The sequence below is a fragment of the Arachis stenosperma genome, chromosome 6 (genome assembly GCF_014773155.1).
Source record: "Arachis stenosperma cultivar V10309 chromosome 6, arast.V10309.gnm1.PFL2, whole genome shotgun sequence".
Taxonomy (NCBI): domain Eukaryota; kingdom Viridiplantae; phylum Streptophyta; class Magnoliopsida; order Fabales; family Fabaceae; genus Arachis; species Arachis stenosperma.
In genome coordinates, this window is record NC_080382.1 from 126180269 (window position 1) to 126203500 (window position 23232).

The following is a 23232-nucleotide window of genomic DNA, read 5'->3' on the forward strand; positions in this document are numbered from 1 at the left end:
TTTTGGACCGAAGCTTTCTTTGGAAGCTTGGCTGGCTGTGAAGCCATGTCTAATTCCTGGACCGGAGTCTTAGACTAGCATTGCACTGATTCCTGGAATTCTCATTAAGAATTTGATACCTTTTTTTTCCACTTAATTTCGAAAAAACACAAAAAAATTAAAAAATTAAAAAAATCATAAAATTCAAAAATATTTCTTGTTTGAGTCTAGTGTCCTCATCCTAAGTTGGTGTCAATTGCATGCATTCATATGTCTTAGTGATCTTCAAGATGTTCTTGATGATTCACTTGCTCTGATCTTGAATTCTATTGACTGAGTATTTTGTGTGTCTCATATGCATTTTCAGTTCATTAGTGTCAGTAGTATACAAACTGCTAAGTTTGGTGTCTTGCATGCATTGTTATTTGATTCTTGTTGCATTTTAATTATCAAAAATCCAAAAATATTTTTAATTTGTGTCTTTTCAAGTCAATGATACAAGGGATTGAAGATTCAGAACACACTGCAGAGGAATTATACAGAAAAAGCTGAGCATTCAAAAATGCCCAGTGAAGAAGGCAGACTGGCATTTAAACGCCAGCCAAGGCACCTGGTTGGGCGTTTAACGCCCAAAGAGGTAGCATTTTGGGCGTTAAACGCCAGAATGTATACCATTCTGGGCGTTTAACGCCAGGATGGTGCTAGGGGGAAGATTTTGTTTTCAAATCAATTTTTTTCAAGTTTTTCAAAATCAAATCTTTTTCAAATCAAATCTTTTCACTCAAATGTTTTCAAAATTAATTTCTTTCCTTTCAAAGATACTTACTAACAATTAATGATTTGATTGAACATTTTTTTTGCCTTTTCTGTTAAGGAAGGTTTTATGTTTGAATCATATCTTTTCTTGTTAGGCAAGTCACTAATTTTCCAAATCAAATCTTTTAAAATAATTTTCAAAACATATCTTTTAAAATTGTTTTCAAATCATATCTTCTCAATCACATCTTTTTAAAACCATAACTTTTCAATTAAATCTTTTTAACCTCATCTTTTTCAAAATAGTTTTCAATCAAATCTTTTTAATTTCTAATTTCAAAATCTTTTTCAAAAATCACTTGATTTCTCTTCCACTTTCAATTTTCGAAAATTATCAATCAAATTTTCAAAATGTTTTCAAAATCTTTTAATTGAATTTTCGAAAATCCTCTTCCCTCCTTCTCACATCCTTCTATTTATGGAGTACCACTCCTTCTAAATGCACAATTCGAACCTTATCTAATTAAAGTTCGAATTCTTCTTCTCCTTCTTCTTTCTATTTCTCTTTTCCTCTGACATTTCAAGGAATCTCTATACTGTGACATAAAGGATTCCACATTTTTTTTTTCTCTTCTTTTTCATATGAGCAGGAGCAGAGACAAAGGCATTCTTGTTGAAGCTGATCCTGAACCCGAAAGGACCTTGAAGAGAAAGCTAAGAGAAGCCAAAGCACAACTCTCTTTAGAGGACCTGACCGAATTCTTCAAAGAAGAAGAACCCATGGCAGCCGAAAACAACAACAATGCCAACAATGCAAGGAAGGTGCTGGGTGACTTTACTGCACCTACTCCCGACTTCTATGGGAGAAGCATCTCTATCCCTGCCATTGGAGCAAACAACTTTGAGCTTAAGCCTCAATTAGTTTCTCTAATGCAACAGAATTGCAAGTTCCATGGACTTCCAATGGAAGATCCTCATCAGTTTTTAGCTGAATTCTTGCAAATCTGTGACACAGTCAAGACTAATGGGGTAGACCCTGAGGTCTATAGACTGATGCTATTCCCTTTTGCTGTAAGAGACAGAGCTAGAATATGGTTGGATTCTCAACCTAAAGAAAGCCTGGACTCTTGGGAAAAGCTAGTCAATGCCTTCTTGGCAAAGTTCTTTCCACCACAAAGATGGAGTAAGCTTAGAGTGGAAGTCCAAACCTTCAGACAGAAGGATGGAGAATCCCTCTATGAAGCTTGGGAAAGATACAAACAATTAATCAGAAGATGTCCTTCAAACATGCTTTCTGAATGGAGCATCATAGGTATTTTCTATGATGGTCTCTCTGAACTATCTAAGATGTCCTTGGATAGCTCTGCTGGAGAATCTCTTCATCTGAAGAAGACGCCTGCAGAAGCTCAAGAATTGATTGAAATGGTTGCAAATAACCAATTCATGTACACTTCTGAAAGAAATCCTGTGAACAATGGGACTAGTCAGAAGAAAGGAGTTCTTGAGATTGACACTCTGAATGCCATATTGGCTCAGAACAAGATATTGACTCAACAAGTCAATTTGATTTCTCAAAGTCTGTCTGGAATGCAAAATGCACCAAACAGTACTAAGGATGCTTCATCTGAGGAAGAAGCCTATGATCCTGAGAACCCTTCCATGGAAGAGGTGAATTACCTAGGAGAACCCTATGGAAATACCTACAATTCTTCATGGAGAAATCACCCAAATCTCTCATGGAAGAATCAAGAGAGACCTCAACAAGGTTTCAATAACAATAATGGTGGAAGAAACAGGTTTAGCAATGGCAAGCCTTTTCCATCATCTTCTCAGCAACAGACAGAGAGTTCTAAGCAGAATACTTCTGACTAGCAACAATGGTCTCTGATCTAATAAAGACCACTCAAAGTTTCATGAGTGAAACAAGGTCCTCCATCAGAAATTTGGAAGGACAAGTGGGTCAGCTGAGCAAGAAAGTTACTGAACTCCCTCCTAGTACTCTCCCAAGTAATACAGAAGAAATCCAAAAGGAGAGTGCAAGGCCATCAACATGGCCGAATATGGAGAGGAAAGAGAGGAAGAAGACGCCACTGAGAAAGACCCCAGTGGGCGTGCACCACTCTCCTCTGAGTTCCTCAATGAGGAACCTTGGGAATCTGAGGCTCAAAATGAGACCATAGAGATTCCATTGGACTTACTTCTGCCATTCATGAGCTCTGATGAGTATTCTTCCTCTGAAGAGGATGAGTATGTTACTGAAGAGCAAGTTGCTAAATACCTTGGAGCAATCATGAAACTAAATGACAAGTTATTTGGAAATGAGACTTGGGATGAACCTCCCTTGCTCACCAAAGAACTGGATGACTTGTCTAGGCAGAAACTGCCTCAAAGAGGCAGGATCCTGGAAAGTTTTCTATACCTTGTACCATAGGCACCATGACCTTCAAGAAGGCCTTGTGTGACTTAGGGTCAAGTGTGAACCTCATGCCCCTCTCTGTAATGGAGAAATTAGGGATCTTAGAGGTGCAAGCTGCAAGAATCTCATTAGAGATGGCAGACAACTCAAGAAAACAAGCCCATGGACTTGTAGAGGATGTTCTGGTTAAAGTTGAAGACCAGTACATTCCTACTGATTTCATAGTCCTAGAGACTGGGAAGTGCATGGATGAATCCATCATCCTTGGCAGACCCTTCCTAGCCACAGCAAAGGCTGTGATGATGTTGACAGAGGAGAGTTAATCATTCAAGTGAATGAAAGATCCTTGGTGTTTAAGGCCCAAGGATATCCCTCTGTCATCATGGAGAGGAAGCATGAAGAGCTCCTCTCAAAACAGAGCCAAACAGAGCCCCCACAGTCAACTCTAAGTTTGGTGTTGGGAGGCTACAACCAAACTCTAAGTTTGGTGTTGAAACCCCATTCAAACTCTAAGTTTGGTGTTGGGAGGTTTCAACACGGTTCTGAACATTTCTGAGGCTCCATGAGAGCCCTCTGTCAAGCTAATGACATTAAAGAAGCGCTTGTTGGGAGGCAACCCAATGTTTTATAATTAATTATTTTCTTTGTTATTTATCTTTTTTGTAGGTTGATGATCATAAAGTCACAAAAACAATGAAAAAAGCAAAAACAGAATGGAAAACAGGAAGAAAAACAGCACCCTGGAGGAGAAGAAACTGGCGTTCAAAAGTAATGCTAGCTGTTGGGCGTTTAACGCCCAGTCTGGCACCATTCTGGGCGTTTAACGCCAGAAAGGGGCACCAGACTGGCGTTAAACGCCAGTAAAGGGCAAGAACCTGGCGTTAAACGCCAGGAATGGCACCAGCCCAGCGTTTAACGCCAGAAATGGCTCAAACGTGATTTTGAGCAACATTTGGTGCAGGGATGACTTTTCCTTGACACTACAGGATCTGTGGACCCCACAGGACCCTACCATCACTCTCTCTCTTCTTCCCCCATTCACCAATCACCAACACCTCTTCCCCAAAAACCCTCACCTATCAAATCCCATCTTCTCTTCACACTCACATCCATCCTTCATAAAACCCCACCAACCTCACCCTTCAAATTCAAACCACTTTCCCTCCCAAACCACACCATAATGGCCGAACCTTTACCCCCCTCTCTCCTATAAATACCCTTCTTCAACTCTTCATTTTCACACAACCTAAACCCCCTTTCTTACCCTTCTTGGCCGAACACACTACCATCTCCCTTCTTCCTCATTTCTTCTTCTTCTACTCTCTTCTTTTCTTCTTTTGCTCGAGGACGAGCAAACATTTTAAGTTTGGTGTGGTAAAAGCGTTGCTTTTTCGTTTTTCCATAACCATTATGGCATCCAAGGCCGGAGAAACCTCTAGAAAGAGGAAAGGGAAGGCAAAAGCTTCCACCTCCGAGTCATGGGAGATGGATAGATTCCTCTCAAGGGTGCATCAAGTCCACTTCTATGAAGTTGTGGCCTTGAAGAAGGTGATCTCCGAGGTCCCCTTTTCACTCAAAAAGGTGAATATCCGGAGATCCGCCATGAGATCCGAAGAAGAGGTTGGGAAGTTCTTACCAACCCCATTCAACAAGTCGGAATCTTGATGGTTCAAGAGTTCTATGCCAATGCATGGATCACAAAAAACCATGACCAAAGTGTGAACCTGAATCCAAAGAATTATCTCACTGGTTCGGGGGAAATACTTGGATTTTAGTCCGGAGTGTGAGGGTGGCGTTCAACTTGCCTATGATGCAAGGAGATGAGCATCCTTACACTAGAAAGGTCAACTTTGATCAAAGGTTGGACCAAGTCCTCACAGTCATATGTGAAGAGGGCACAATGGAAGCAAGATTCAAGAGGAAAGCCGGTCCAATTGAGAAGGCATGACCTCAAGCCCGTGGCTAGAGGATGGTTAGAGTTCATACAACGCTCAATCATCCCACTAGCAACCGGTCCGAAGTTCCATAGACCGGGCCATCATGATTCATAGTATCATGATTAGAGAAGAAATAGAGGTTCATGAGGTTATAGCCCAAGAACTCTATAAGGTGGCGGACAAGACCTCCACCTTGGCAAGGTTAGCCTTTCCTCATCTCATTTGTCACCTCTGTTATTCAGTTGGAGTTGACATAGAGGGAGACATTCCATTGATGAGGACAAGCCCATCACCAAGAAAAGGATGGAGTACACAAGAGATCTCACTCATCATGAGATCCCTGAGATTCCTCAAGGGATGAATTTTCCTCCACAAAACTATTGGGAGCAACTAAACACCTCCCTAGGAGAACTAAGTTCCAACATGGGACAACTGAGGGTGGAGCATCAAGAACACTCCATCATCCTTCATGAAATTAGAGAAGATCAAAGAATCATGAGGGAGGAGCAACAAAGACAAGGAAGAGACATTGAGGAGCTCAAGCACTCCATAGGATCTTCAAGAGCAAGAAAGAGCCGCCATCACTAAGGTGGACCCGTTCTTTGATTCCTTGTTATTGTTCCATCACTAAGGTGGACCCGTTCTTTGATTTCCTTGTTATTGTTTCTGTTTTTCGAATTTTAATGCTTATGTTTATCCATTTGTGTCTTGTGATCATTAGTGTCTTAGTGTCTATGCCTTAAAGTTATGAATGTCCTATGAATCCATCACCTTTCTTCAATAAAAACGTGCCTAATTGATAAAAAAAAGAATTGCATGAATTTTGAATTTTTAATAGTTTAATCATTTTGATGTGGTGGCAATATTTTTGTTCTCTGAATGTATGCTTAAACAGGCATATGTCTTTTGAATTTGTGGTTCATGAATGTTGGCTCTTGAAGAATGATGAAAAAGGAGACATGTTACTGAGGATCTGAAAAATCAATAAAATGATTCTTGAAGCAAGAAAAGCATTTCAAAAAAAAAAAACCGAAAAAAAAACGAAAAAAAAAAAAAGAGAAAGGAATAAGAGTTGTGATCCAAGGCAATAAGAGTGTGCTTAAGAACCCTGGACACCTCTAATTGGGGACTTTAGCAAAGCTGAGTCACAATCTGAAAAGGTTCACCCATTATGTGTCTGTGGCATGTATGTCCGGTGGTAATACTGGAAGACAGAGTGCTTTGGGCCACAGCCAAGACTCAATAAATAGCTATGTTCAAGAATCATCATACTTTACTAAGAGAATCATTACACTATCTGGATTCTAAGTTCCTAAAGAAGCCAACCATTCTGGATTTCAAAGGATAGAGTGAGATGCCAAACTGTTCGGAGGCAAAAAGTTAAAAGCCCCGCTCATCTGATTAATACTGATCTTCACAGATGTTTTGGAATTCATTGCATATTCTCTTCTTTTATTATTTGATTTTCAGTTGCTTGAGGACAAGCAACAATTTAAGTTTGGTGTTGTGATGAGCGGATAATTTGTATACTTTTTGGCATTGTTTTTAGTATGTTTTTTATATGATATAGTTAGTTTTTAGTATATTTTTATTAGTTTTTAATTAAAATTCACTTTTCTGGACTTTACTATGAGTTTGTGTGTTTTTCTGTGATTTCAGGTATTTTCTGGCTGAAATGAGGGACCTGAGCAAAAATCTGATCCTGAGACCAAAAAGGACTGCAGATGCTGTTGGATTCTGACCTCCCTGTATTCGAAGCGGATTTTCTGGAGCTACAGAAGCCCAATTGGCGCGCTCTCAACGGCGTTGGAAAGTAGACATCCTGGGCTTTCCAGCAATATATAATAGTCCATACTTTGCCCAAGATTTGATGGCCTAAACCGGCGTTCAAAGTCACCTCAAGGAATCCCAGCGTTAAACGCTGGAACTGGCACCCAAATGGGAGTTAAACGCCCAAACTGGCACCAAAGCTGGCGTTTAACTCCAAGAAGAGTCTCTACACGAAATTGCTTCATTGCTCAGCCCAAGCACACACTGCCTAGACCCTGTTCTTATGTATTTCACGGTGGAGTTTCTACACACCATAGATTAAGGGTGTGGAGCTCTGCTGTACCTCGAGTATTAATGCAATTACTATTGTTCTTCCATTCAATTCCGCTTGTTCTTTATCCAGATAACTTGTTCTTCAACATGATGAAGGTGATGATTGACGCCCATCACCATTCTCACTCATGACAAGTGCTGACAAACTCTTGTTCTACCAAGCATTTGAGGCTTGGTGAATATCTCTTGGATTCCTGATTGCACGATGCATGGTTGATCGCCTGACAACCGAGTGCTGCCTGACAAACGAGCCAACCATTCCGTGAGATCAGAGTCTTCGTGGTATAGGCAAGAACTGATGGCAGCATTCAAGAGAATCCGGAAGGTCTAACCTTGTCTGTGGTATTCTGAGTAGGATTCAATGATTGAATGACTGTGACGTGCTTCAAACCTGTAACCTACTGGGCGTTAGTGACAGACGCAAAAGAGTTATTCTATTCCGGTAGGGGAGGAACCACACCGGTGATTGGCAGCACTGTGACAGAGTGTGCATAGCTTTCACTGCGAGGATGGGAGGTAGCTGCTGACAACAGTGAGACCCTATACGAGCTTGCCATGGAAAGGAGTAAGAAGGGTTGGATGAAGACAGTAGGAAAGCAGAGAGACGGAAGGGAAGGCATCTTCATGCGCTTATCTGAAGTTCCTACCAATGAATTACATAAGTATCACTATCTTTATCTTTTATGCTATTTTCGTTCATCACCATATATATCTGAGTTTGCCTGACTAAGATTTACAAGATGACCATAGCTTGCTTCAATACTAACAATCTCCGTGGGATCGACCCTTACTCACGTAAGGTTTATTACTTGGACGACCCAGTGCACTTGCTGGTTAGTTGTGCGAAGTTGTGTAATGCCATGGTATTGAGCGCACCAAGTTTTTGGAGCCATTACCAGGGATTATGAGAGTTGTGAAAAAGTATAGTTCACAATTTCGCGCACCAGCTGTGCTTTTCATTTTGCGAACTTGTTTTACACGTTTTTTTAAGGCTCCTAGTTGATTATCTTTTTCCTTATTATTGTATATATATATTTTTACTTTTAGAAGTCGTAATATCATACTATCTCAGTCTTATGAGTTAAGCATAAGATTAAGTATAATAGGGTGTTACAATTCACAATAATTTTTTTTTAAATTTACTTGATAAAAAAATTACCAAATTTTAAGGATGAAAATATCTTACTTTTTTAATAATGATTGCATAAATTTGCATTAAAATTTGATCTCTAAAGTTATTTTTTAGAGTATATGTTTAATATCTAATTCTTTTTGTCGTATTTTTAAATCTTTCAAAAATTTATTTGTGGTTGGCATTTTTCGGGATTCATTTTGTCAGTGATGCAATACTATTTTAGTTGTTTACTTTTAAAAAACCAAAAACTTTCATCACGAAAAAACCCTTCTTGTTCTATTTTAATGTCCCTAACTTATGGTACTTAATTTATTGTTTACTAGTTACGACCTTTCTTACAGCGATAATCTTCTCGACGCATTTACATTAATAACATTTCACATTTTAACTTCTCATGAAAACGGATCAAACTCTACATCTTTAGCTTTCTCTGAAACCAATCAAGTTCCACTTTCAAATTTTTTCTCAAAACCCCATGTTAACTACATTACTTTCGTTACTTGCATATTAACTTCTTTCGAATATTCTGGACAACTTAGTATAACTTAACCTCTACGCACCACAAAAGCATTAAACCTTTCGTCCACATACTTTTATCCCTAAGTGTTAGTGCAAAATTTTCAACTTATTATTATAAAAGCTCGATCGTGAGTGAAACAAAGTGTCGATTATGAGATGAATCGAATCGAGAAATCACTAAAGTAAAAATATGTTAATTGCACGTGGTTTAGTTTGATTGAATGTAGGTTTTGGAGACTAAGGTAAACGTGAGGACGTGAGGTGTTCACCGTGGAGAATAAAGTTCTTCACAGTTAAGGCAAGGTCGTGAGTTGTGAGAGCATGAGAAAAAGAAAGAAGCATTCAAGTTTTTCCTTGTGATCTATAAATAGGAAAAGTTTGGAAAAGCTAAAAATCTTCAATTTGAACACTTCATCATCACACAAAATTCTGCAAAAGTCTAAGTCACACTGACACCAAAGAGAATCATAGAGTATAAGTGTATGTGAGTATCTGGAGTCAACTTTTATTTTATTTCCTTTGTTATCTTTTCTTTAAATATTTTTATCTTCTTTTTTTTAAGTATTTTGTTTTCTTTTCAATTATTATTTCACTTTTCTATTTATTTAAATTTATCATTTATTTATCAACTTTTTTTTTGTTTTGTCCTCGTATCTTTACGTTATTTTATTCTTTTTTTTCAAGTATTTTATTTTTAGATGTTATTTCCTTTCTTGTCCATTTTAAACTTTATTTATTTTCTTAATTTCGACACAAATACTAAATAAATTTTGGGTTGAATTCACTTTTTTAAAGGGAGTCAAATTTTTCCAAATTAAAATATTAATACAAGTTTGATTCAACACCCAATTAAAATTACTAAAAAATAAAAAAAAACACTATGATTACTCAATTACGTTCTCAATCAATGTATGAATTACTTTTTTCCACTAAATATTTCTAATTAATTCCTTAATTGCCTTATTTGATCACACCCTTCGTGGATAATGTTAACAACGCAAATTTCATGTATTTCGTGGCTTATTAGTTCATTCGCATCATCACTCACCTACTTCTATATTGCAAGGTTGCTTATTCACCTTAACCATCAAGTGCAACAGGAGAAAACCAAAAAACACCGATTACTATCCATCTTGACCGTAAACCCTCTAACAATATTCTTATATTTGATAAATTTTTTAATAATTACTTAAATTAGTCTCCAAAAATTTTAAAAGTAGATATTTTAGTTTCTAAAAAAAATTAATATATAGATTAATTTTAAGGTTTTATTCCAACAGATAAATCAGTTCTTAGTTTATTTTTTGGCAGAGTAATTATCTAGATCAGTCCTTCAATATTTTAAAAACAGATATTTTAGTCCAAAAAAAATTAATGTACAAATCAATCTCCAATGTTTTTTTTCGTTAGACATGACAGTCTTCTGTCCAAATATAAAATAAAATAAAATAATAATTATTATTAATTGCATAATAATATTATACTATAATTTTTTGTAATATTTAGACAAAAATAATGATAAATTTATTCATTAGGTCTATATATATATATATATATATATATATATATATATATATATATATATATATATATATATATATATTCACTCAATAATAATAATAATAATAATTAATAAATTATTAGAGATTATTCTACAAGAAATTTAATATTAAAACTATTTGATATTTTTGTATTTAATATAATCAAAAAATGTCATATTTTAAAAAAAAATGTTTGTATTAAAAAACATGTATTAAAAAAAATATTATAATTTAGATTTATATTAAATACATATTTCTTTTAATACAAACATATTTTTTAAAATAGGACATCTTTTGATTATATTAAATACAAAAATATCAAATAATTTTAATTTTAAATTTTTTGTAAAATAATCTCTAATAATTTTATTGATTATTATTATTATTATTATTATTATTATTATTATTATTATTATTGAGTGGCTATATATATATTGTATGAGGATTAAAATGTACATTAATATATATATATATTGTATGAGTGACTATATATAATTTGATTGATTTGTACATGAATTTTTTTTTTTGGATTAAAATGTCTGTTTTTTAAATTTTTGGAGATTGATTTGAGTAATTATTCTGTCGAAAAATGAATTGGAGACTTATTTGTCTGCCAGAGTAAAATCTTAAAGATTGATCTATGTATTAAATTTTTTTTAGACTAAAATATCCACTTTTAAAATCCTTGGAGATTGATTTAGATAATTACTCTAAATTTTTTGTCAAGTAATTGCTTCTTCTTTTTCTTTATTTTTTCCTTTTACTTGACTTTTTTTTTTCCTTTCACTTTCAATCAATGCTACTTTCCTTCCCCATTTTTGGTCACATAATCATCTATCCCTATAATTATATATCTTTCCTATCTCTAACGCTTTTTTTATTAGACCATCTCCAGTAGAAAATTCATTCCAATTTCTATTTATAGTCCACCTGTCATAAAAAATAACTCCACATCAGCTTTTGCGTTATAAATAGTAGGGTTAAGTACAATTTTGGTCCCTAACATAGAGGCCAAAAATTTATTTCATCCCCAGTCTTTTTTTCCTACAAAATGATTCTGAAAGTTTTAGTTAGTTTTAAAATCGTCATTTTTACCAAAATTTTAATTTTTATTTCAAAAATACCCCTAACTATAAAAAAACGTAAATAAGGGAGAAAGGGAGAAAAGAATCAGGCACGCTAGAGGGGGAGGGGGAGTTGGTTCAGAAGAGGGGGAAGGTAAGGGAAAGGGCGACTGATGCGTGAGCATCTTCTCTATCTTTTTCTAGTGAATTTGCACTAGAATTGCTAAGTTTAATTAAGATTTAAGTATTTTTGAGCCACTATGAATGATACTTTGAGTTGTGTGCAATTTGGTTTATTTCAGGTAGCATTCGGATGGATTTGATAGAATTTTGTAGCAGAAAAGGAAGGAAGCGAATGATGCTGTCAACCCCGACCTCCTTGCACTCAAACAAAAATAACTTCAACTACAGAAATCCAATTGAATTGATTTTAGTGGCATTGGAAAGCTAACTTTCAGAGCTTTTCAACGATATATAATAGTATACCATTTTCTTCTATTTCGTACGGCCTTCTCCACGCTGAACTTGAGCTTTCTCAAGTTCAGCGTCAACTCAACGCACCAAAGAAACATCACGCGCATCACTCCACGCTAAACTTGAGAATTCCCAAGTTCAGTGTGGACTCAAGAAAAGCACAAAGGAAACACACTGCCTCATCCACGCTGAACTTGAGAATTTTCAAGTTCAGCGTGGACATTAATACATAAGTGGTCTCCAATACGTCCAGAGGCTGCACGAGAAGCATTTAATAAATTTTTATTAAACTTTTTTTTCTTTTATAAATAAGAAAATGTATTATTAAATTTTGAGAAAATATATTTTACATTAATTAGGATTAGATATAAAAGGAAAAAGAATCAGCCCTTAGGGTTCCTCTCTTCTCTTCTACCTCATTTCGCACTTTATAGTTTTACAGAATCCTAGTTTTCTCTCTGAACCATGAGCAACTAAACCTCCACTGTTAAGGTTAGGAGATCTGTCTATTGTATAGATTGATACTATTATTTTTCTATTTTAATTCATGTACTGATTTATAATTCAAGAATTATTTTCGTTCTTTATCTTATGAATTTTGGGTGGAACGGAAGTATGACCCTTGTTCTAATTGCGTTCTTCTATAACTTGGAAAAGCTCTTTACTTGAACAACAGCTTGAAAACATATTCTCCTAAACTTCTAATTATCTGAACTTAACGGGGTACGTGACATATAATCCTCTTATATTTGGGTAATTAGGGTTTTTGTGGCATATAAACTAGAATTAAACTTCACCATCTAATTGGAATTAATTGACCAAGAAATTGGCGGTTGATGAGAGTTAGAGGAGACTAAAAAGGTCTAAGGAATTAGGGTTTAGTCACATATAGTTTGCCATGAATTGAATCTTGCATGATTAAAATAATTAGTAAGAAAATTCAATCCGGAAAATAGATAACTCTGAAGCCTTAACTGTTTTCTCCATATATTATTCACAACTTGTTTACTGCTTGCTTTCTGATATTCTGAATTTACTGTTTAATACAATTGAACTCTAAAACATCATTTTCTGTTTGTCTAACTAAGCAATCACTTGACCATTGTTGCTTAATCCATCAATCCTCGTGGGATCGACCCTCACTCACCTGAGGTATTACTTGGTACGACCCGGTACACTTGCCGGTTAGTTTGTGGGTTATAAATTCTGCACTAACAACCGCCACTGATCCTCGCCGCCGCCGCCGTTGCTCTTCTCCCCTCTTTCTTTCTCGTCCTTCTTTCTTTCTTCTTCTCTCTCTCTCTTTTCCCTTCTCCCCTTTTTCTGTGCCCTCGCCGCAGCCAGCCTGTCGTCGCCGTGCCGCCGGCGAACCCATCACGTTCCTCTTCTCTCTCCTGTCTGCACTTCATCTCTGCCCTACTTCTGTTTGGCCACTCCCAGTTCTTTGTGGCTTTGACAAGTGAAACAGGGCCCAACCTCTGTTTTTAGTTCTCTAGCCACTCACAGCCGCCTCTGGGCCGGCCACTTCTTCAGCTTCGGCTAGCATATTCTTCGGCCACCTCCAGCCCCTTCCCGTCATGTCCAGACCGCCGGCACTCCACCACTATCTCCCTTGTCCCCTCTTTTCTATTTTCTATTTTTATAATCCTGGTTACCATTTTGATTTCAATTTCTATTTTTGGTTAGTGTTAGTTCCTTGATTTCATTCTGGATTTGTTTAGCTGAATTTTAATTTTCTGTTAGTTGATTTTAGGTGGGTATTGAATTGCTGAAAGTTGCTACTGAATTGTTGTTGTTGAATTAGTTTAGATTTGATAGAATTAGCTGAGGCTATTGAATTTCTGTAGTTAAACTGTATACATGATCTATTTTTGTTGTTCTTCTGCGTCTGGTTGTTGTTGTTGCTTCTGCTGTTCTTCCGCTTCTGGTTTAGCTTCAACTTCAGCTTTTTGGTGGATTTTCAAGAATAAGGGGAAGGGTATTTTTGTCCGAAGGACGATTTTAAAACAAACTGGAACCTTTGGAACCATTTTGTAGCGAAAAAAAGGCTGGGGACAAAATAAATTTTTGGCCTCTACATTAGGAACCAAAATCGTATTTAACCGTAAATAGTAAATAGGAACTCAAAATATCTCTCTCTTCTCTATTAGGAGAAACTAACTTTAGTCCTTGTTGTAGTCCCACTTAATTAATTTATTAAAATACTTAAAATTAATGTAATTATTTTTTTAATAATATTATTTAAATTTATAAATTCAAAAATAATTCACTGTTAAAAAAATATTAAAAAAATTCATATATAACAATAATATACAATATATAATTCGAGATTACACTGATTTATAAAATTACTTAATACAAAGAAAAATATAATTAAACTCTATAATTGATAAAAATAAGCAACCCAACCAAAAATTATTTTATAAGGTGTAAAAATTAAATTATTTTTTATGTAAAAAAATTTAATTAATTATAATTTAATATAATAATATAAATAATATTTAATATTTATTATGATATAAATAATTAATATAAATTTTTAATTAAATAAAAATATAATTATTTAATATAATTATTTAATTAATTAAGATTTTATACAATTATTTATTTTTATAATAACTTGCCATTTGACAAGTTATTATTGGTTATCACAAGTCCCCATTCAGAGACTCTCTTTTGGCAAATTATTATTAGTTATCACAAGTTTTCATTCAGAGAAACTTTTTTTTCTCGAAAATCGTACAGGACCCTTCTTCTCTTCCCTCTAATGATTGATTTCTCTGTTTGCCAAAAAAAATGTTATTGAAACTGGAGCGTTGGAGTTGCTCTTGTGACTCATCCAAACTGGAGTCGCTTATAACTTTTAAAAAACCTTATCTTTAATCCATTTTAAATTTTGTGTTAACTAACGTTAATTTTATCCTTTTTAAAAAAAATAAATTATTTTTTACAAAAATATCTTTTAACAAAAATTTTATTTTTTTTGTTATTAAATTTTGTTTTTCAAAATATCCTTTAATAAATTATTTTTCTATTGATTAAATTGTATTTATACTAAAATATTTTTAAAAAAAATTTAAAAAAATCTGAAAAGAAAGCCATATGGAGAAGAAGTATGGATTTTTCAATGACAATCTTCAGAAATAAGGGTGACTATTATTTGTGTTTTTGAAAAAAATAATTTGATCATTAAAAAAATAATTTTTCTTATAAAAATATAATTTAATCAATAAAAATAATTATGTTATATTAATTATAAATTTATTATTTTATTTTTAATCACACTTGTTAAATTAGAAAAAAAAAATCAAAAAAACATCAAATTAGAATTTATAGACAAATTCAAATTGAAATATGAATATCAACTTCTCGATAACAAGTTACTTCTTTATAAATAAATTTATCATAAATAAATTTTTTATAAATAAAATTTTTTATAAATTATTGTTAAAGTTTTAAAAATCTAATTTTCATCAAATCTATGGTCAGATTAGGATTTAAAAAATATATCCGGTATATATTTAGAGTCAGGTCTAGGTTAAGACAAACCCAATTTCATCCAACTCTTGTACACCCCTAGTTTAGTTGACTCGATTCTTTGCAACATCCATAGTGATACTCATAAATTGACTTTAACTTAATATGGTCTTTTAAATTTTGATATTTGACCCATAATAAGTTAGAATCATATTGGATTGAATTTATACAGATAAGCAGCAATACTGAAGAAACGAGACTAGGAATACTTGGATGCAAATTAAACAAATGATACAACATTCTATACTAATAATTATTATAAATATTCAAAAAAGAATACAATTAAATACGACTTCCAAAAACTACAAATCGAATTTAACAGTTCTCACGACAGGTTTCTTTGAATTACAATGATTCTGAAGGGAATCGGTATCAACTGTGCCCATGGTAGATAGTTTGATGCCAAAGGAAGCGAGTCTATTGATGTCCCTTGGAAGAGGAGATTGCCAAAGGCCATCCCACCAGGCAGGAGGGAGAAGTGGCGTGAAGGCGCATTGATTGGGCTGACGGCGACAACTCAATGGCCCGGCATATCTGTTCCAAACATGGCCCCAACCAATCTGGTTTTTCAAACCATCATTCAACAAATTACTTTGGAAGCTGCTAAAGAATGCAAAATTTGAACCGGTTGAGTTGTTTCCTAAAGGAAAAAAAAAAAAAAAAAAAAAACATTTGTCAGATCATTAAGTTGTGGCATGATATTTAGACATTATTCTGCATAGTTAATAATGAAAGAAAAATCAATAGAAGGGACGGAGGTTGTGTTGTGCACACCTAGATTTTGTGCTGCAGCGAGGGCAGCAATTAACTGAGCATAGGTAGTACCAACTCGCCGGTGCGCTCCGGAAATAGCAGCATATCTAGCGCGAGATGCAAGGAAAAAATCAACAAAAGCAACCCATCTGGGAGCTGGGCCCCAATCCTTCACTCTAAACTCAGCCTTCTGCAATCCTTGAAACATACTTCCCTTGAAGTTTTCATAATCAAAATGAATAACCTGGTCAAGCATATAATCAAAGGCACATGAATTTTGCTGCGTCTATTGATGGCTACCTCATACATCATATTCAGAAAAGTATTAAACTAGATGGAGGAAACAATTACTTAACACATTACATTGACAATAAATTTCACACACTTAAGAACTGAAACTTTACCTCAGCAAATTCACTTATATTGGCTATGATACTTTTAACGAGGGTAGGTGTATCTGACACAACAACCACCTTTGGTCTTGATGTTAGGTGTTGACTCTCTATGGCTTTTTTTATACAACGCAATGCTGCCTGTACAGCTCTTATAGACCTGAAAAAATGGAAGAAATTGTATCCATCAATTAAAGCCATATTTCATTGTAGAGGTTGAAATTGCCTATTGCTGAACAGAAGTCAGGAAAACAGTTGAAAGCTCGATGGAAGATGCCAAATTTCAACAGATGGTACAAATGAAATAATAAGCTAACAAGAAAGCTAAGTTATTTTACATTGTTAAGGGGCACAGTAGACGTTTCTCTTGACTTGTTTGCCTTGATTTATATAGAAGTTGAAAGGGTACAGATCAGAATGGTGGCAAGAGGGGATGAAAACCAGGATCATTCAAAATATAACCATTGCCCCAAAAATATTATTCACATTTTGATGTGTTCCGAGGTGTTAATTGACCAGTTTGAACAGTGGTTGAAAAACCGGTTTAAGATTTTATAAACAGAAATCTCTTCAAATTGCCTTGCAATATTTAAGACTCGCATTGCCATAGTTGGATAGGAGGAGAGGGAAACAATCAAAACAGGATGAGGAGGTAGGAATACTGTCCGTGGAGGTACGGAGCAGAAACAAGAATCATGATACTCCCAAACCAAGGCACGTTTGCTGCTATTCCTAATTACAGTATGAATTCACTGAGTTGATAAGGAATATCTAAGGCTGGCCTTAATTTCTAATCTGTCAAGGAAAGACTTACAAGCACCTGCTGATATATGCAGTGTATTTGCTTCATTATGCAATGAAATTATCACAGATAAATTAAGTTATTTAGTTCTTTTTGCAAAGCTGCCCCACCTATTGGGACAAGGCTTTGTTGTTATCCCATTCATTCATTCTAATAGAGAGGCGCCTACTACTTGGGTCACATTGTCTCGGCACAAGGGGTCTCGGCTGATCCTAACAAAACCATAGCGATGCTAGAATGGTCGATGCTAGAATGGTCGGTGCCTACGGACTAGCGGGCTTTATGGGGATTCTTGGGCCTTACCGGCTATTATAGGCGTTTTGTGCAAGGATACGGGGTGATTGCCAAGCCGTTGACGGAGTTGACAAAGCGAAATGCATTTGAATGGAATGACAAGGCCCTGGAGGCTTTTGAGAGATTGAAGAGGCTGATGCAGACCTACCGACTCTAGCAGTCCCGGATTTCAATCGAGACTCTGTGTTGGAAACTGATGCATCGAGTGAGGGGTTGGGTGCGGTGCTGTCCCAGCAAGGCAGACCAATAGCATTTCTAAGCCAAGCACTATCTCCAAGGGCCCGGCAAAAATCTGCATGAGACAGAGTTGATGGCCATTGTCTTCCTGTCCAAAAGCGGCGGCATTACTTGTTGGGCCACCATTTTATTGTTCTCATAGATCAGCCAAGTCTGAAATTCCTCACGGACCAGCGACTCGTGGACCCAGCTTACTTGAAGTGGACCACTAAATTGTTAGGCTTGGATTTTGAGATCCAATACCGGCCAGGCCTTGAGAATAAGGCAGCAGATGCGTTGTCACGACAAATGATGGCAAGGGCAATCTTGGTAGTGCATATGAACCTCTAGGAAACGGTGGAAGAGGAGGTGGCTCACGACCAAGAGCTGCAAAAGATCCTGGTCGCCCTGCAGCAGGGGCTGGATGACTATCCAGGGTATTCCCTACACAAGGGTAGGCTGTTTTATCAAGGGAGAGCAGTGTTGCCCGCAAATTCTTCTCAGATCCCACTTTTGCTGGCTGAGTCCCATGATAGTGGGGCGGGAGGACATTCAGGCTTCTTTCGAACCTATAAGCGGCTGGCAGCAGCGGTTCATTGGCGCGGCATGAGGCAACGGATCAGGGATTATGTTGCAGGCTGCCACACTTGCCAGCAAAACAAGCATGCCGTGTTGAAACCGGCGGGGCTGTTGCAGCCCCTACCAGTTCCGGAGAGTTTGGGAGCACGTTACGATGGATTTTGTGGCGGCATGGACACTATCCTGGTAGTGGTCGATCGGTTAACTAAATATGCTCACTTCATCCCCCTAGCTCATCCATTTTCAGCCAAGGAGGTGGCACTAGCCTTTATTAAGGAGGTGGTTAAACTACACGGGTTTCCTAAGCCAATCATATCGGATAAGGATAGGGTGTTCATTAGTAAGTTTTGGTCCGAACTATTCCAAGTCGCAGGGACAAAATTTTGAAATACAGCACGGCATTTCATTCTCAAACTGATGGCTAAACCGAAGTGGTGAATCACTGTTTGGATACTTATTTGCGGTGCTTTGTGGGGGGCTACCCGAAGAAATGGTTGGAGTGACTACCATGGGCGAAGTTTTGGTTAAATACCTTCTACAATGCCTCAGCCCAAACAACTCCATTTCAAGCACTTTAGGTGTGCCAGCACCTGTTCTTTTCCGTGGAGAGACGTTTCCATCGCAGGTTGAGGAGGTGGCAGCATTGACCGCAGCCAGGGATGCGTTGTTGGCAAAGCTGAAGACGCACTTGGTGCAGGCTCAGCAGCGGATGAAACAAGGAGCAGATGGGCATCGAAGGGATGTGGAGTTCAAGCCTAGCAAGTGGGTTTATTTGAAAGTGCAACCTTATCGGATGCGGACACTAGCGCAGAGGGTCAATGAAAAGCTAAGCATTGACCGCAGCCAGGGATGCGGTGTTGGCAGAGCTGAAGACGCACTTGGTGCAGGCTCAGCAGCGGATGAAACAAGGAGCAGATGGGCATCGAAGGGATGTGGAGTTCAAGCCTAGCAAGTGGGTTTATTTGAAAGTGCAACCTTATCGGATGCGGACACTAGCGCAGAGGGTCATGAAAAGCTAAGCCCTTGTTACTATGGACCGTTTGAAGTGGTTGAGAAGATAGGAGCAGGGGCATACAGGTTAGCCATGCCTCAAGGGTGCAGACTCCACCCGGTCTTCCACGTTAGCAAGTTGAAAAAGGCCATTCCGCCGCAGCAGCAGGTACAGATGCTTCCACTAGGGCTGGCTGAGGATGGTGAGCTGGTTATGCATCCGTCTCAGATCATGGCATCGCGAACCGCAGAGGACGGGGCTTTGGAGTATTTGCTGCGCTGGCTGGGCCTCTCCCCTTGTGAGGACAGCTGGGAGCGAGTGGCGGGCCACCCTTCCGGAGTTCCACCTTGAGGACAAGGTGGTTGTCCAAGGGGGGAGTATTGATGGAGAGGCGCCTACTACTAACAGGTTTGGGCTGTGTTACAAAAGGAGAGGTTAGCGGTTAAGTAACGGTTTGTTTTAGGAGTTGGGGGCATGTCCAGTTAGCTGATAGGTTGTTAGACTCTATTACTCACTGAATATAAATAGCTAGGTTATAGCTAGTTTAGGGGAGTGTATTTTCTGTTGTGAATTCTGTTAGAAGTTGAAGGGAATCTCTCTCCCTGAGTTGGTAGTTCCAACTATGTAGAACCTTCTAGGGAGTGCTAATTGGCCATCCCTGTCTATCAATAAAGCTTAACCATTCTGCTATTGCTGGTCCTATCACATTCTATTGTTGAAAAAGAGTAAAACTTCAAAAAGGAAAAGAAAAGAAAGGCTTCACCAATCACCAGCCTCATTCATCAAACAAACATGATAATTCCTCTTGCATGAAATTAGCATGTACTCACATTACCTATTCATAAGCATCCGCATATGCAATGAGATGTCAGGGTTTTCCCCACCACCAATAACCCAATCGACAGCCGCTTCAACATCTTTGGAAGGGGATATGAGGACTCTCATGAGCTCCCCAAATACATTCGGCCTAGATCCTAGAACTTGTGGATCACCAAATAAATCAGAAGCAGCAACCCTCATCTGAGTGTGTATATTTTTCAGGAAGAATTGTGCTGCCACAGCATCTGTTGTTCCTTGAAACCTAAAATGTAAGGTTAATACTTAATAGTCATTACATGATGCCTAGGAGAGTAATAAGTAGAAGAGGACCTCATTTTACCATATGATAGGTTGCTTCCATTGCTTCCAATTGCTACAGAGAACATTTGATTCAGTTGGCTTTTCAAAATCATCAGTCCTCATAACCAGTGCCCTTCCATATTTGCTTTCACAATTGTTTTGTCTCCATAAATGCTTTATTTCTTTCATCGTAAAGGTAAAGTTGGAATAAGAAATGTAGTCTCCAAAAGGATATTTACCTCTGAAATGCAAAAAGCAAGTGATAATTAGATAGTGTAAAGATAGAGATATGTCCACTAAGCAAAATCTGAAGAGGATCCTAGGAAGCTAGGCTGCAAAACCAGAGCAGTTTTGCAAATTCAACAATGGCAGGCAACTATTTGAACAATGAAAAATAAAAACAAACTTGATACCCGTCAAGGATTGGGTTTGTTTAACAAAACTACCCACATGGGAGATTCATTAGGTAGTTTTATCGAACTAATCCAATCATTGATGAGTATTGAATTAGTTTATATCTTTCATGGCTAGAATTGTCGGTATTTGAATCTTTCATGGTCAAAAAAGGTAATTTATTCCATCTCAAAGGTCATTACTAATGAATGTAAACTATGGAAAGTGAACATAAGTTTCTATTTGACTGTTCAATAATGCTTTTAGTACAAGGCATATTTAAGCTAACACAGATAGTTAATATTGGAGCCAATGACATAGTGGATGCTCAAAGGGGAAGTTTGGTTATCACCTAAAGTTTAACAGAGAAGAATTATGGTGTTAGTTCCTGTATATAATTTTTCATGCAGAACGGGTCCTTGATTTTTCACACCCACATTATTATAGGATACAAGATTAACCAAAAAGGAACTACTAGATGGAACTTGTGTTTTCCCAAAAAGCAAAGCAAAGTTAATTCTTTAAAATGAAAAAGAAAGGCTTGGGAAAGAACCAATATGCCTGGTTTGGCCAATGATCAAGGACCGATTCAACATTATACTCAGTGCTGCAGCAGTTAAAACCTTGTACATTTCGTTCCCAAAACCTGCCTCAGCTGTCTTTCCAAGTACGAAGCCATGCCTACAGAACTGCTCCGGGGGCCAATCCCTGACTCTTGCAGCACCTGAAACATCAAACAATGTCAAGTCCTGATTTCATAACTGTTACCTGCAGAAGCACATATTTCCTATATGTAGGTTCCTATTACTATTTCCACCTTCCGAAAAAAGAAATAAAGGAGGATCATTGAAAAATGGCTATTATCCATTACCAAGTGCTCCCTTTACAACAGAATTAAAGTCTTGAGTGTGAAATCTAGAATACTTTAAGTAAGGGAAGTCTGAAACATAATCACAAGCGCAGAAACTACATAGCACCAAAGTTCCTGAAACAAATGACAGGATCTTATTTCATAATTGTTATCTGCAGATGCACATAGTTCCTGTCTGTAGGTTCCTATCACTATTTCTCTTCCCTTTTTTTTTCAATAAAAGGAATAAAAGAGCATCATTAAAAAATAGCATAGATAATAGCTGGCCATTATCCATTAGCAAGTGCTCCCTTTAGGAACATAGTCTTGAGTGCAAAATCTAGTAACATCAAGTAAGAAAAGTCTGAAATACTAATCAGAAGTTCAGAAACTACACAACATCAAAGTTCTTGTCTTGTAGAGAGCGTCCTCCAAATTTCATTACACCAAACAACAGAAGAAGAAGTATTTAGCAAAGTCCTGAGCTGATGAAACATACAAGCCAAGTAAGAGCTACACAAGTTACGTTCCACTAAAGCCAATTTTATGCAAAACTCAGATATTTAACTCCTTCAACCAAAACATCATTTTTCTTTCAAGAAAAAAAAGAAAGAAAGAAAGAAAGGAAAGAAATGCGAGAAACTTAGAGAGAGAGAGAGAGAGAGAGTGAGAGAAAGAGAGAAAGGGGAACGAGGCTAACCATTCACATAAAAATGATGTTCAACAATTCTCCTCGCTCTGAGGGTTTCAATCCCAACGCTTCTGCTGAAATCCTTCCCCATCTTCTCTACCGTCGCGCACGTTTTCTCTCCCACGCCCTCCTCAGCCGCGTTCCCCACTCCGATGGTCGCATCGGCATCGTCGCCTCCATCCTCGTCGCCGCCGATGCCGTCTAAACTGGAGCTATTGGACTCTTCGAACTCGAAATCCTGCGGGAAATCGACGGTAATCGGAGGATCCATCGGCCTCAACGCCAGCATCAACAGCCCCAAACCCGTCACCACCGCACACAACACCACAAACGGTTGCAACAACATTCGCCTCCTTCTTCCTCCTCCATATCTCATCTTCTCTCTCTCTCAATGTTTTTCTGTTGTTCTTGCAGCTTCTCAACAAGCTCAGCTTAGCATAGCTAGCTTCGTGTGCCTGCTAAGACGGATCTGAACTCTGAAGTGTGTTGTGTTTTCTTTTTCTTTTCCTTTTCCTTTTTCTCTTAGGTGTGTAAGTGTGTTGGCAAATTACGCGTGCCTCTATCGGGTTTATATCCGACCCTAACCCGCACCATCATTATCTGAATCCGAACCCGCTCGTGTGAATGAGTGGCGCGCATTACGCACCGCATCCGTCAGAAGAAGGAAACATCTCTTTCAATGAATCTTAGT

The 23232-nt window shown here is 37.2% G+C and overlaps 1 protein-coding gene and 1 non-coding gene across 2 annotated transcripts; both read right to left on the reverse strand.

The window, feature by feature from the left end:
* Positions 1-1920: 1920 nt before the first annotated feature.
* Positions 1921-2028, reverse strand: LOC130937801 (small nucleolar RNA R71). Its single transcript, XR_009069000.1, has one exon. It is a non-coding gene; the product is annotated as a small nucleolar RNA R71 (small nucleolar RNA).
* Positions 2029-15439: 13411 nt separating this feature from the next.
* On the reverse strand, positions 15440-23062 carry LOC130936769 (uncharacterized). Its single transcript, XM_057866922.1, has 7 exons — positions 22551-23062; positions 21562-21724; positions 20648-20848; positions 20324-20569; positions 16619-16766; positions 16236-16458; positions 15440-16101 (listed from the first exon to the last, which is right to left on the reverse strand). The coding sequence occupies exons 1-7, from the start codon at positions 22915-22917 to the stop codon at positions 15764-15766; spliced, it is 1686 nt and encodes a 561-aa protein (XP_057722905.1). The 5' UTR covers positions 22918-23062; the 3' UTR covers positions 15440-15763.
* Positions 23063-23232: the final 170 nt, after the last annotated feature.